Raw genomic sequence first — 15,695 nt, forward strand, 5'->3', positions numbered from 1 at the left:
CTTGACTCAAATTTTACTTACAGTATTTTTAATAGTTATACAACACTGCCTTACACTTACACTGCTCAGCTTTGCTCTCCTAACAGGAAAAGATATTCTAAACACTAAATTCAAGAGAAGTTGAAAGTTTGTAAGTCAAAGCTGAATAGAGACAACCCTTTCTTACTGTGCACGTGTTTTTTATTAACACACACTACCAACTACAGACAGGAAAATCTACATTCCATAACTCCACACAAATGAAATGCCTCTTATTCTTCAAGTGCTCCAGAACGAACTGCATCTTCATAGCACCCTCCTTTATCATCTTTACTTTCAGGATGCAGCTTAATAAGATCATCAATTCGAAGTATAGTAATTGCTGCTTCTGTTGCAAACTTTAAGCTCTTGGTTTTGACCAAGGTAGGCTCAAAAACCCCAGCTTGTTTGTTATCACGAGGTTTTCCATTTATTAAGTCGAGACCAATCCTGCAATTGAGAAATGTATTAAGTACAAGCAGCACTATTCAGCCCCATGTCCTTTCCCAAAACAAGCCTGTAGTTCAGTTGCAATATTTGTGTGTATGAGTTGGCAGGATGGCATGCAGGGAAGCTTTGGAAATTTACAAATACATCAGAAAATAGTCAATAGTTAAAGGTAAAGTGGCATCAGTACACTACTAAAATAACTCTTTTTTTACTAAAATCAACCTCAACCCCTTTTCTTGTTTTCCTTCACATGGATACTTACCATTTCAGATTTTTGCGTTCTGGATTAACTTGAGCTTCATTGTGAAATGCCCTCAACTTTGCAACAAGATCTGTGGCATCTTGAGCAGCATTTACTGCTAAAGTATTTGGAATAACTAACAGTGATCTTGCAAATTCTGCAATAGCAAGCTGCTCACGGGATCCCTAAAAGAGAAGGAAGAATAGGTAACTGTAGTTGTTTTGATGCACAAAGATTTTTCAAGCCAAATGGTGCATTATAAGCAGGCAGTTGCAGCCATAACTTCAGAAGAAAACCAGTTTAAAGTGACTTATTTTCTAGGAAGACAGAAGAGATGCTAGCCCAGAAAAGTTTTTGATCAAAATGAGGTGGAACAAAAGAGGGAAGAGGAAGGGGAGTACTCAAATTGGAAGACGTTGCCTTGAAAGCTGAATTTTATATTTGCGTATTATAATTATTCCCAATCCGTAAGTGCAACAAATCTTACAGAAGCTGAAAGTGAAGATTTGTGCACTAGTAAATCCACTGGCAATCAGTTCTTATCTTCTGTAATGGAACGCAATGTTTTATAAAGCATGCTTACCATGCTAGTTGCATAATTTTCAAGATATATTGAAAGTGCTGCCTCTACAGCACCACCACCTGGAACCACAGATTTGGACTCCAATACTCTCTTCACCACACAAAGAGCATCATGTATGGACCGCTCCATTTCGTCACACATGAAGTCATTGGCTCCCCGTAAAATAATTGACGCAGAAGTACGAGCCTTAGTACTGTTGAGAGAGAAAAAAGTTGCCTACTTCAGAAAAAATCCTTTCAGAGAGATCACTAATGTTCTACTATACAATCACTATAGTTAATTTTTTTAACAAAGATCTAGCCTTAAATGTTAAACTGTCCACAGACCTCGCAAGAACTGATACAATTTAACAAATCAATGTCCATGCTAATTCCCCTGGACAGTTTAGGAGCTTGTATTTAGGCTCTAATGCATTTTTTTACTTGCTCACTTAATTAGGAAATTTTACCTACAGTATGAAGGAAAAGACATTTTCCACCAGTGCATACAAAACAAAAAACAGTTACCAACAGAAACAAAGCAACAGAGTTTAGAACTGCATTTGTTTCAATCTACTGCTTTCTTTATTCTAGGGCTGCCCAATTTCTGAATGACTGCATGTCCACCTTGCCTGCCACAATGCAGAAGCCCCCAAATCATTGTGGGAGCCCACCCCTCAGCACAGCATGGGCTCCTGATGCAATGCAATATGTGACCCTTCCCTGTTGCATCACAGGGACCCTCCCCCCACCACACCATTCCATGCCATTAGCCCCCTCCACTGCTTTACCCCATGGGTGCCCAATGTGCCATGGGGGCTACCTGCATAGTCCTGCTGTGCCACACAGGCCCCTACGCTTGTGGGCACATTGTGGACAGTCCTTTGGTCTCTTTGAACCTTTCAGCTAGGGACAGACAAGAGAACTGGAGGGGGGAAGGGAAGAGACTCTGGCAGCAGCTGAGTAAAGAGTGGTGGGCCACTGTTTAATCCCTCAGGGGCCTCCTGTGCCCCATGGACAATCAGTTGGGCAGCCCTGCTTTATTCAACAGCCAAAATAAACTAGTGGAACTGCTGGTATTATAGCAATGGGTAGCTGTGAAATTGCAAAAGTGAGTAAATATCCTACTTTCTGAAAACTCTTTAGTCCTATGAAACTAAAAACAGGTGTCATATCAAAACATATAGGGATCTACTATATTTACTTGATTTCCACAATGAGTTATTTTTCCAGCCAAAAGGGGGATGGTGAGGAAGCCATGTCTTATACTCAAGTACTGGCCTGGGGGAGGTGACCACAGTGGCCCTGGGGTCAAAGCTAGAGCTAAGCTGCTGCCTGCCCTGGGTGAAGTGGCTTTTACAGGGGGGAGACCGTGTAGTGGGGAGGGAGTTTGCACAGAGGAGCCCATGGGGACAAGAGTAAGTGGGACACCACATAGGAAACTTGCCTCCATCCTACTGCTTACTTTTGGCACCCATGCACCCTCAGCTCAAACCCAGCCAGGCTTGGAGCTGCTGTTGTGCTTCTACCTGCCCAGGCTGGACCACAGCCACTGCTGCTCTGGAGTCAGATGCTGCTCTGGAGCCAGACAGAAGGTAAGAAGGCTGAGGCATGGGGAAACAGGTGGCAGACACAGGCTTGTTTACAAATAATGTGTTTTAAACCAAGTCAATTCTTTAACAATCTTGACTAGCCACTAGTTAATAATTAGAATTAGAATGTCTGAGAAAGATGTCTAGCCCCAGCAAAAAAGGTGAAACACTGGTGGTTTTCACCACTGATTTTACAGTGGGCTTAGTATACTTTATCCCACGCGTATAACTGCTCATACTACTAAGATCGTATGGCAGCAAATAAATGGGAAATTTAGTTTTAGTGGTGCAGCAAAACTAATGTGGCATATCTACTTTTTTTTTTTTAAGAAACATGCTCTTACTTCTTGACTAATATCAGCTCATCATCACAGATTCTTTCTTGAACTACCTCTTCTGCCTGTCCCAGCATTGATGCCTCAAAGCTTTCTTCACCTTCCAAGTTAGCCAAGTTTGAACACACAGTTGCTTTTAAAACAAAAAGCAGATGGTGAAATTAGCATATGTAATTCTAGCACCTATCATTATCCTGTCAGTCTTCTAGAATAAATATCTATGAAAAAGCAAATATCAGTATGCTAAATAGTATTTCCTAATAAAATGGTAGACTAAGCATTTCTAATCCATCCGGAGGTATCAAGAAATACCAATTTCCTTGAAGACTACATCATTGCTTCTTAAAATCAATTTGTTTATATTGTTTCTGGGCTTACACTAATACAATTAAAAAGAAGGGATGTGGAAGTAAGTTTTTATATCTTGACTAATGTCAAAGTTCCTGCAAAATTCTAGGCAGACTTTACTTAAAAGTTCCACAAAAATTGGGATTGAAGATTTTTATCCTATAAGTTAAATAGTTTCTTCTCTATAGTTGCATGATTTTATTAAAGAAGGTCGGGAATTAAGAAAATATTAAACATGGACTTAAAAGCAGAGTTTACTCAAGCCACGTTAACAAAAACCGAGTCTGGTTCTTCTAAAAGTGAGGAAACCTTCCCACTACCAGCCATCATGTTTCTTCATTCCACATCTTCAGCAGTCATTACCCCATAGAACTTCTTTTCCATTTAGAAGAGATGCTCCCTATCTGGAATCTGCAGAACCCAAACACTTATTTTCAAAAAAACCCCTAAACTACGACCAAGATCCTGATACATACATACCTCCAGAAGCTTTGGCAATGCGTTTTAGATCCTTTTTCAGAACTCTGCGTACTGCCATAGCACCAGCATCAACAAAATATTTCAGACACATATCATCAATGCCACCGGTAGTTAGAACAACATTGGCACCTGCAGCTAGAATCTTCTGAATCCTCTCTTTAGTGATATCTGACTCTCTGCAAAAGGTAACACAAACAAGTGTTTATAACCTAAAATTATAAAAATGGCCTTCAAAATCTTAAACTGTAACCATGCCTTTTTTTATCCCACATTTGGAACAGTTAAAACTGATGCACAGCACAGATCTTCAGATATCACATTAATGTAGAGCCACTTGAAATTACCTGTTAATATTTAGCTTCCTAATTCAATACTGTAACAGTGAACTAGATTTAGATTATTCAAACATACTCCAATGATTCCACACGGCCCCCCAAAGACATATATACTGTTTAGAAAAGGAAAGATGAAGCAAAAACCAAAACGAAAAGATTTTTCCAGTCTTTCCCAATGCAGCATAAGGTCACCATGGCTGAACACTCCTAGGAGCATTCAAAGGTTGTTACCAGTTCAGCAGCAGCTGTCACAAAGTTAATACTTTAGCTTTGGAGCTGCTAAGAAGGTGAGTGAAGCTGAGCCTGCTTGTGGTGTCCAAGAACCCCAAGCATGAAAATTTGCTTCTTTGCTTAAAACATGCACCTCAATTTTGGATGGCTAATTTTTGGGTAAAAGGTGCATGTGGTATGAAATACAGTACTTTCCACTGTTATATTAAGAAGCCATAGCTACTTATGGCAATTAATTTGTTGCCTATCAGATAAGCTCAGGACATCAAACCATCCAGAAACCCACCAGAATTAAAAATACTAAAATGATACATGGAAAAAAACTGGCACACCTCTGTCTGATCTGGTCTAGTTTCTCAGGATCTGTAATAACGACTTGAACACCAAGCTTCATTTTTGTTTTCTGCAGACTGAAGTCCAGGCAAGCAATCTTTGCATTAACCATTCTCTTAGTCATACCTATGTGAAAAAATGGGGTTTCACTAAATTTAATTATTTAATTAAAACTGTTCAATGAATATAGCACCAGTTATATTATCTTATTTATAAATTTAATCAGTTACCTCTAAAGCTATTTCTGTTCCTTAAGTTTTAATGTGCTGGAAGGGCATTACTATATTTTCTTATACACAACATGCAACTTTCCCCTCAAAAATCAACCCCCCAAATTTGATGTACATGTCTTAATCAGGGTAGCTGTTGTCTTTGCTGGAGAAGAAGGAAGTGTGGAGATATTGTGCATGCCATACAGCTGTCAGGATGGCAGAGTCCTGTGTTAACTTTCTCACAGCCATAGGTATTTTGCTGAGCACTGTACTTGCTGCTTCAGGCACAAACTGAGCTGTTGCAGTATCCTGATGAGGTTTGTGATGTGGAAACAGCACTGTGGTTTTTTACTGTAAGTAGTTCTTTACTTAAGACCCTGTAAACACTGCCCTTTTGAGGGTCTGGGGCCTAACCTGGTGACAGATTAGATCCTAGGGAACACAGAGTATCCAAGAAGTGTGATATCCCTGGAGAGTGTCTGCTACACAAGGAAGTTCCTGTTGCCTCACACACAACTCCTCCTGGGATGTCATACTTTCTAGACACTTTTATGTTCTTAGGAAAACTTACTCTATGCCACAGTCAAACATGAATCTGGAAAAAAATTCTCTATGTTCTGCCTTTTAAAAACAAGGTTTGTGTTTTATTTGGGGATATATTGTGTACAAGAAAATAGGGTACGTTAAACTAAGTGAAATAAAGTAACAACATAAAGCAGGGGTGGGCAAAATGTGGCCTGCAGGCTGGGTGTGGCCTGCCAGGCCATTCTATCCAGCCCACAGGGCCCCTAAAAAATTTAGAAAATTAATATTTATCTGCCCCCGGCTGCTTTTCATGCAGCCCTCGATGGCTTGCCAAAACTCAGTAAGCGACCCTCTGCCCGAAATAACTGCCTGCCCCTGACATAAAGAGTAGTAAAATATCTTTCTATACCCAAGCATAATCTTAGTTGCTTTCTTAGGAAGCACCTTTACATGCTTCTCAATCAATATTAAGTGACATTATTGCTAAAAATAATTAAATGGAACCACTGAATTCCAGCATAATTGAAGTGTTGCTCTATAGAGATCTACTGCTAAATTCTCAGTAAAAGAAAAATGTTGATAGACTTAGCTTTTACATCCAAGTAACATAATTCCAGGGATCTTTAATTTTTTTTTTTTTTTTTTTTAAACAAACACATTTGAGACCTTCCACTGCAGACAGCAATCCCTGGGTGTTACCCAAGGCATTCCACTCTGCCTTTCTAGCCTATTTGCTACTCCCTCACTGAAGCTTCTGAACAACTGAAAAGAGGCATCAGGAAACATCATGGTAACTATCATATTGAAGTCTGTCCAAACTCCTTCTGAGCAAGAGACATGTAAAGAGAAAAAAATGAATATTTAAAACTTAGAGGTCTTGGGTATAAACAAGGAGTTATTTCTCAGACATGACTTCAGGACTCAATATTCATATCAATTGCAATTTTCTTTGACAAACTTCACAGATGATTGTGAGTTTCAGGGCAAAGTCTGAACTTGAGGTACCTACTTTTTTTCTAGAGATAGATATTTAACCATTTCTAACTACCTAACTTCAACTACTAGACTCATGTTATAAAATTTTAGAAAAGCCTCCTCTCCTGGAGGACCAGGAGTAAGATTTAGGCACAGGAAAAATTGTATGTGGAGTTAAGTCCCTAGAATTTAAGAAAAATCCAACTATGTCAAAAATCAAATGCTGCTGCCCTTCAGTGTATGATAAAATAAGTCTTTCTGCTCAAGATCAACAATTTAACAAAATACCCAGATATTCTTGTGGAACTCTTATCCTACTTTATTGGTGGGGGGGAAAAGAACCTCAGCATGGTGTATGTTAACAATTTTTTCCATTTACATTTAAATGGAATTTAATTTCATTTAATTTTAACGCTGACTTGTTTTAGGATTAATTTTATGTTGAAATGACTAACACTTCATTTCCCAGCTTACTGCATCAACAGAAACATCACCACACAGCAATATTCGTAAGCACACATTAATTTAGTGAGGGCAATAACTAATCTATTAAAAAAAATATCTTACCCTGAGAACCCACCACACAATTCAGTGCATAACCATTCACAAGAATACTCTCTTTCTGGCTGCGGCCATGTGCCTTCAGAACATTAATGGAGTTGATTGGATATCGGGCCTGACCCTTTTGGTCTGTGTATTTAACTGCACTTGCAGCATCCACCGCCATGTTAGCAAAGAAGTCACCATCTCTAAAATAATACTGTTAAGGCCAAAATTAATTATAAAAGACAACCAACACTGTACAAATTAACTTGGAACTCAGCATAGCATTTGTGTGTGTAGCACTGATGTGAGGCAAGTAGTCTTCCACCACAGTAAAGTGGTGATTATGGCAAAGGGACAGCTTTAAGTGACCTACAATTAATACCACGCTTTCTTCCTTTACCTCCATGAAAGAGCAAGGCTTAATGCAATCAGAATTTGTTACGTGAAATATGGAGATTTATAATCTTGTGTACGTTCACCTATTTTTTCTTCTTTGAAACATTTCCCTCAAATACAAAATGTAAATATATTGGCTAACATAAAGACAGGAGTATGAGAGAAGGAATGTACTTCAGAGCAGCAACAAACCTGGGTAAGACACAAGAAGGTTAAACAAAAGAAAGACATGTTTGTTAAATGAAAAGCACAGAGCGTGTTTTAATCTTTAAACTAAGAAAGGAGACAAACCAACCACGGCTTTATTTTTTAAATAAATACTTATTTTTAAAGTACTAAATTAGTAACAAACAAATGAAAAAACAAAAAATGAAACAAAAACAAACCCAAAACAAAGGTTACACCACACACTATCCTTATTTTCTACAGCTGAGAAAGGAGAATGAAAAATATAGGATTTAGATTAGAATAGCTCCTTCAAATCTCTTATGGCAGCTGTGAAGTCACTTTCTGCCACAAGAAATAACTAAAATCTCATCTTAAGTAGGCTAATAATTGCAACATTTTGTTAAAATGTTACACTGTGAAAACTAGGGGTTTCCCCAAATCTTTTTAGACCACATTTACCATCAGATAGTTTTGTACAATCAGGCATACCCAGTTATTACTGTTCATGTGCCCATGAATAAGGGGAAAATGAGATTTACTGTACTTCTGTTCTATGGTAATTACACTCCTGCCCACTCTTAACCCACAATATGAGCTAAACTGCAGGAGCATGGCCAAAGGAAAGTTATCTCAGTTTATTTTTACTGTGGGGTAGAAGTGGGCAAATGAATAATTACTGTAAAACAGTAAAGCCCCACCCCCTGAACTGCAAGCACAAATTGTCCATGTTTCTGCAATAAGTAAAAGCTAAACCAAGACAATTAAGCCCTCTTCCATTCAGGCATAGGTTGCCCAAGTTAGCCTTCAGCAGAGTATGGAAGGGCACGGGGATACTTACACACAGCAGCTGAGAAGTAGTAAAGGGCATACAGGGCAATTACAGGAGAATGATAGATTACAAGATATTTGAGCTTTCCCCCACTTCTTTGTTTGAAATGAAGTGAATGTTACTTTCCTGCTACCACAAAGGATACATTCCTATGATTTTGGAGGACATTGATGTTTTAGCTGAATTAATAAGACAATCTCTGCCCAGTTCATCTGTATTAATAATAAGATTTTCATTGATGTAGCGAACAGCTTCCCTGTTGAATAAAAAACAAAGAAAAATTTGTTCCCTCTGGAAACAGTTCCATATCTATGACAACCCCTTTCCCCAGCTCCTCCTTCCATAAACATTTAGTTCATTTTATTGATGAAATTCTGGTTTTCTCCACATGAAACAGCAAGCATTTCCTGCTGTCAGGACATACTTAATACTGTGGTAGAACAAAATAGAACAAAATTGACAAAACATCCCCAAGCCTTAACAAATAAGCACCATAAGAAAAGAATCTGCACTGTTGACAAATATACATGTAAATGAGATAATGCATTCACTATATATTATGCTTTCCTAGAACTGGAATACATTGTTATTCCATTGAGTCAGACTTACTTGCAAGCAAGTCGATATCCACCAATAATGGAAGTAGGATGAATTTTCTGTTTGACTAATTCATCTGCGTTCTTCAGAAGTTCTGCGGCAATAATTACCTGTTTGTGAAAACAAAACAAACATCAGGCAAATCAAATCCTCTGTGCCAAAAGCATAAACTTTTCCAGGTGGAAAAATGAGTGACATTTACATAGCAGTTCTTGTTTCCACGAAGGGATAAATAATGGCTAGAAATAGATGCCCATCATTTAAAATCAGGGGTGCTTAACCTCTGGTCACTGGGCCATATCTGGCCTGTGGCACCTTGTCATCTGGACCACAGGGCCCCTCAAGGGTTTAGAAATTTGGCAGTGGGGGAAATGATGGCACCCCCCCGCCCCCCATCAAATCTCCAGACACATGGGGAACCTTATCCAATCCCAACATGTAGGGCTGAACTGTGGCTGTGCTAGGCCCCAGGGCCCGATCCTAGTGTGGGGGGCCATTACCACTAGTTTGCAGGGGAGCAGGTAAATAAGTTCAGCAGACAGCTAAGCAGGGATAAACAGAGGAAGACAACCCATGTAACTTGTATTTATATCATTTTATCTCCAATTTTTTCAGAGACAATTCTCTACTACATTGGGGGAAGTTCACATGGTTTACAGGTTAATCTCCGCTATTTTTTTTTTGTTTTGTTATGCTAGTGCAATGGTAACTACAGGATCTGGAATGATACCTTTCTACCAAAGAACATTTCATCCACAAGATATTTTCAAGCTTCATGCAGGAAAAGAAATAGCAATTTGCAAGTTGCAGGTAATGAATAAAGAACGATTTTTCCTGAGAATGCAAGCTTAACACGTGCTTAACAACATCAATGCTAATATTGTGCTCCTGTCTGCTGTTATTCTTGTTCTGCATATTGCTGATGGTTTGTATTGTGGAAAAACACAGATCTTAGCTCCATTCCATACTGTCAAATAGCATAGACAACCCTCACTGCAACAGGATTTATAAGTATGCAAAACACAGGTATTCTAAAAGTCAGCATTGTCTGATTAAATGGCTATCTGCAGATGAGGCTTTCTACATACCACAGAGGTGGTCCCATCCCCAACTTCTTTATCTTGCAGTTCTGCCAGCTCACACAGGACTTTTGCAGCAGGATGCTCCACCTCCAACAACTTCAGAATAGTTGCACCATCATTAGTTATGGTTACATCCTAGTTTTCAGAAAACAAGAAAACCAGAAAAACCATTACACATTTTTAAATTTTATGAAACTAAAATATGGCTCTCTTAATGAAAGTAACAGATACAGAACGATCCCACGTGTAATTTTTTTATTTATTTTTTTTTACCTTTTACCCTTACATTTTACCTTGTCTTTATTTCACATGCACATGTGCAGTCCCAACAAATCATAAGCTTGTAGGACTAAGTTACTAACATAAGGCACTACCACACAAGAACACACATGTACTTTTATATGCTGAAATCATTTGTGTGAATAAGAACTATGAAAAGCTTAAGTGAACCTTTAATCCCTCTGCATAGGTTAATAAAAGCCAATCATTTATGAGTATCAATTTAAGATGATGATTTTTAAGTGACATGCTACATGTAAAAGTCAAAGGAAGGTAGTTTTATAACACAACTACACAACAAGAAAACTGAAATTATTTGCTCAATTAATCTAGATATTTGAAAGAGATTCACACTGCTAATTGGAATCATCACTTGCTGTTTTATTTTATTCACAACCCAAACTAAAAAGGATACAGTGGTTTATAGACACAAACTGAATGCCCAGAATCTAGTTTAAATAAATGTTACATAAATTCCGCTGACAAAGCTATACTGTCTCAGCTGGTAGGCAAAGCTAAGCCAGAAGGCCTCTTTGTCGACACAGCTCTCCTAGCAAAACTCTGTTTCTCTTGGCAAATACACTCTTAAGGAAGCCGGTGGCATAACCCTGGCAGCAGAGAAACTCCTTCTACTGGTGCAGGTTGCTTAGAGGATTCTGCCACAGTAGCTATAGCAACGACAGCCCCAGAATGTAAACTAGGACTGCCCAAATGGCAACTGTGATGGGTTAATTAGCAACCCCTGGGCTCCACTCCCCCATCACTCCCTTGGCTGCTGATGCCAGGGTCTCTGAACTTCCCACTGTCTGGCCCTGGGGGGCAGGGTGACCCACATGCCCCTGCAATGCAACCCAGGGGGGAGAGCTTACACAACACCCCCCTTTCCTGCACAGCTGGGGCAGGAGGAACTACAGCATATAGCCCAAGGGAGGTATAGCCCCTGGGTATACAATTAATAAACCCACACTCTTAGCAATACTAAACAAATAATGTAATTTATTTGTTATTCAAAGTTTTTTTGCAAAATGTTCTGCCATTTCATATAGGAAAAAGATATTTGCAATCTTTTCCTTCAGACTCTGGCACTTTTTTCTTTATCCCATAAGCATAGCCACTTAATCTGTAAATCGAGGAAGTGGTAGTCAAATGGGAAGCACACAAAACCTGACCTTTCCTTCGGAATCTGAGGTAGGCAGAGCCCACGTTTTGATTTGTTAAAGGATGCGTCTGATTCACATCATTGATTAAAAGTTAGCTGTCACTTCTAATCAAAGCTATTATTTAAAAAGTAGCAAACTGCCTGTCATGGATGACAGGGGGAAGGAAGGGGAGGACATGGGCGGGGATGGAGTGCTGCCACCCAGTACCCCAGTGCCACTGCTCCACCTCCAGCCCTGTGGGCCCCCCCCCCCACTCCTCTCTGTCCGTGAGGAGGGGGAGGGGCGTGGCCACCCTTTGGATGTGGTGGTGAGACGGGAGCGGGGGTGAGGCCGGAGGGGGGGGGGGGGGGGCGAGGCCAGCGCTGCGCCACCAGCACCCCACACCGCCACTGCCTTCAAGAAGCAGGGCCAGGGGGTGGGGGGCAGAAGCTAGGCCAGCACTGCTGGCCTCGCCCCTCTGGCTCCGGCCCCTCAGTCCCTGCTATCATGGTGTCAGGGCTGCACTCTGCCCTGCCCTGTGTGTTTGTCTGTGCAGAGCACTGATTGGCTGCCATTACAACCAATCAAAGTGCAAATAAACAGTTATGGACAGACAGACTAAGACTTTTATTATATTAGAGTAAAAAATGAATGCTCTTCCATAGTCATACTGAAGAGGTCAAGTTGCTAAATGCATAAAGACCATGAACAACATTTTACACAGGAACAGACTGAACAGGTCCCTACTAGATAGCATGAATTTGAGAGAAAGCAAGCAGAGACCTTTTCATTACAGTTTAAGACAGAGACGTATGTCTACTTACGCCAATATCATCCACTAACATTTTATCCAAACCAACTGGCCCAAGGGAACTCTTCACAATGTTAGCAATGGTAGCTGCAGCTGTAACTGTAAAAAACAGAACAGCAAGTAATTAGGTAACTCTTCACAAATAGCCAATTCTAAAGCCCACATTCCTGTAAGTATAGTCCCCGTTTTAAAAGTCTGGAATATAAATAATTTTTGTCTACTTTTGGCACATGTGCTTTTTCAGGGCCTATTTGACTGGGGAAATGAAAATGACTGGGGTGACAATATAAGGATCCACGACAAATCCATTTGCACAATTTGAATGGACACCACGAAGACACCTCGTTTGGCTTCAGGACTAAGCGTTGTTTTTGCCTAATACAGTTAATCAACCCACAACTGTAAATGTACTAAATGCATGTAATTTACTTATTATTCAAAGTCTTATTGTATAATGTTCTGCTCTCTCATATAGGAAAGAGATATTAACTATCTTTTCCTTCAGACTCTGGCACTTTTTTTTCTATCCCATAAGCATAGCCACTTAATCTGTAAATCGAGGAAGTGGCAGTCAAATGGGAAGTGTTCAAATCTGATCTTTCCTTTAGAATTCTAAAAGTACTAAACCCCTTCCTATTTTTTTGTAATCAGTGCATACAAAGAGCTGTTCTTGCTACTGGTATTTACCTGACGGTACCAAATTTCTTATTAATGTGAATTCACTTTATTTAATAGTGAATGTGGCAGACAGGTTACCTTCAGGGAGAGATCCAGCTCAGGGGCGGGCAATTATTTTGGGTGGAGGGCCGCTTACCCAGTTTTGGCAAGCTGTCCAGGGCCACATGGGTAGCTCCACCCCTTGGCAGGTGCCCCGCCCCTTTATAGGTGCCCTGCCCCCTGATCACCATCTTGGGACCAATGTCCCAATATCTTGGGACCAATGTTTCAGGGTCATGCAGGGGTCTGTGGAGCCAGGCTGGCCTGCACGAGCAGGGAGAGAAGGGAGCCCTGCTCTGGGCCCTGCTGGTGCTGGCCCCAGGACACCAATGTGGGCCCTGTGTTCCCACTGGCTCCCATGCCCACTCACTCTCAGTGCCCCCTGAGCCCTACGGTACAAGCAGGGGGCAGCATGCAACCCCGACCCCGCGCTTGTCGGCAGGAAATGAGCTGGTGCTGAGCACAGGGAAAAGCAGCCCCTCCCCCACCCTGTGGCCCACGCTCCCTGCTGCAGCTGCTCACAGCCTGCTGGGCAGCCCAGAGGCAGTGGAGGTAGCCTCAATGCAACCTACTGTGGTGTGAGCTCTGGGCGGGCAGCAGCAGCAAACACTGCCCAGCATGGCAAGCAGGGGAGCTGCAGCTGCTGCCACCGTGGCAAAGCCCCAACGGACAAGCCCAGAGCCAGCATGGGGCCTGGGCTGGCAGCGGGGGCGGGTTACAAGCTGGTACTGAGCATGGGGAAAAGCAGCCCCTCCCCTGCCCCGTGTCTGCTCAGGACAGCCCTGCGCAAGCTGCAAGTGGCTGCAGCAGGGAGCACAGGCCATGGGGCAGGGCCACTCTCCCCCCCCCCCACTCAGCACCAGCTCATGCCCCCCACCCACCTTTTCTTACCCAAGCTTCCTGTGCTGGAGGAGCCACCTGGTCCCAGGCCAGAAGCCCCCGCTGAGGCCGGGCAGGCCCTGCTGTTGCAGGAGCCTGCCAGGGCTTCCTCTGGGTCCTACTGTTCCTGGCTCCTGTCATTTTTGACAGGAACCAAGGACAGATAAATATTAATTTTCTAAATTTTTAGGGGCCCTGCGGGCTGGGTAGATGGCCTAGCGGGCCGGATCTGGCACATGGGCCGTATTTTGCCCACCCCGATCTAGGGGCGCTACAAGAACACTAGTGGAAACTGAGTCATCAAGAAATAAATCTTGAATGACTTTTCTCCATCTCCTGTTTCTAATCTCAGTTTTTACTTCAAGAAGAAATCCCATTTCAGTGCATTTGTGCACAGCTCTGGTAACAACTTGTTTCAAATATGGAATTCAAGGAAAAGTTTTCCCCCATTCAACATGGGGGCGGGGAAAAAAGCCCTTGTCTTGGGTTCAAGTAGGAGGCAAGGGTGAGGGGTAGGTGGCTGCTCCGACTTCAACCCAGGTGTGGGGTCAGAATGCTTCCCCCAGCAGCCCCTGCGCCCCAGCCATTTATCTTCTGCTGCGGCTCCAGGCTCAATCTGGCCTGGAGCACGTGGGGGCTCCAGCCTCCACCCAGCCAGGCAGTGGCCATTGTGGCAGGGGTTCAAGACAGGGCTAGAGCTGCTCCCTGGGTAGCCAGAAAGGCTGGCAGAGGGATGGGTGGGACCAGGGGGTGCAGGTACACGTGGGAGGGGGAACAAATAAGGGGGAGGGGGAACATGGAGGCACCGGGGGTAGATGTTAGGCCTTTTGAGCCCCCTGTGACCTGGTCGCAGTGGGAGAGGGTGGTGAATTCAACACGCCCCCTGATAATTCAATTCTATTTATGGAAGAGAAATAACTGCCCATCCCGAACAGCTCCATGCACGGGCCTGGCCAAAGCCTGCCCCACTAGCATCACTAGCTGTACGGTAATTATTGTATTTACTTCAAGTTCAACCCCTGCAAAATTAACAATAGTAAAAGCGCTCAAAACCTACAATTGTTTTTGAGGCAGCTCATACACGCAGCATATGCAAACCCCAATTCACACTCAGGGAGCCTCAATTGCCTTTCGGGCCGGCCGTGGGTGCTTCCTTATCACTCCTTGCCTCAAAATGAAGAAACGCTTCCACTTGGATGACCCAGGTCTTGCTCAGGAGCGACTCCCAATGAGCAATATCGAGTAAATGAGACAACCACCTCCTCCTTGCATGTTGACTTGTATATTGCCCAGTGTACAATATTTTTTTCAGCAAATACAGGAATTCTGAGTTTCTAATAAGATAATTTCATATTTAAGACCTGACAAACGCTGCCCCCACCCCGGAAGCGAGGGGACCCCGGAGCCGCGCGGCCCCTCCCCCCCGGCAGGCGGCGGTTGGCTCCGCCCCGCAGCCGTTACCGTTCTGGCTGCGGACTGCATCGCCGGAGCTGCGCTCGCCTAGCACGGCCAGGGGCCCCTCCAGCGCCGCCATGGTCCCGCCCGCACCACGCCGGCAGCCGCGAGATGAAGCGTAGGGCACGCCGGGAACTGTGAAGGAGAAGAGGAGAGGAAGC

The 15,695-nt window shown here is 42.5% G+C and overlaps 1 protein-coding gene and 3 non-coding genes across 4 annotated transcripts; all 4 read right to left on the reverse strand.

The window, feature by feature from the left end:
* Positions 1 to 6: 6 nt before the first annotated feature.
* TCP1 (t-complex 1) lies at positions 7 to 15,678 on the reverse strand. Its single transcript, XM_006263593.4, has 12 exons — positions 15,541 to 15,678; positions 12,497 to 12,582; positions 10,261 to 10,389; positions 9,185 to 9,282; positions 8,721 to 8,831; positions 7,204 to 7,385; positions 4,924 to 5,050; positions 4,026 to 4,201; positions 3,207 to 3,330; positions 1,293 to 1,485; positions 731 to 894; positions 7 to 468 (listed from the first exon to the last, which is right to left on the reverse strand). Exons 1-12 carry the CDS (start codon positions 15,611 to 15,613, stop codon positions 252 to 254), a joined length of 1,680 nt encoding a protein of 559 aa, XP_006263655.1. The 5' UTR covers positions 15,614 to 15,678; the 3' UTR covers positions 7 to 251.
* Positions 3,000 to 3,135, reverse strand: LOC132248048 (small nucleolar RNA SNORA20). Its single transcript, XR_009459403.1, has one exon. It is a non-coding gene; the product is annotated as a small nucleolar RNA SNORA20 (small nucleolar RNA).
* LOC132248053 (small nucleolar RNA SNORA29) lies at positions 11,553 to 11,687 on the reverse strand. Its single transcript, XR_009459408.1, has one exon. It is a non-coding gene; the product is annotated as a small nucleolar RNA SNORA29 (small nucleolar RNA).
* On the reverse strand, positions 12,932 to 13,066 carry LOC132248054 (small nucleolar RNA SNORA29). The gene has a single exon (XR_009459409.1). It is a non-coding gene; the product is annotated as a small nucleolar RNA SNORA29 (small nucleolar RNA).
* Positions 15,679 to 15,695: the final 17 nt, after the last annotated feature.

This window comes from Alligator mississippiensis, chromosome 1 (assembly GCF_030867095.1).
Source record: "Alligator mississippiensis isolate rAllMis1 chromosome 1, rAllMis1, whole genome shotgun sequence".
NCBI classification, from domain to species: domain Eukaryota; kingdom Metazoa; phylum Chordata; order Crocodylia; family Alligatoridae; genus Alligator; species Alligator mississippiensis.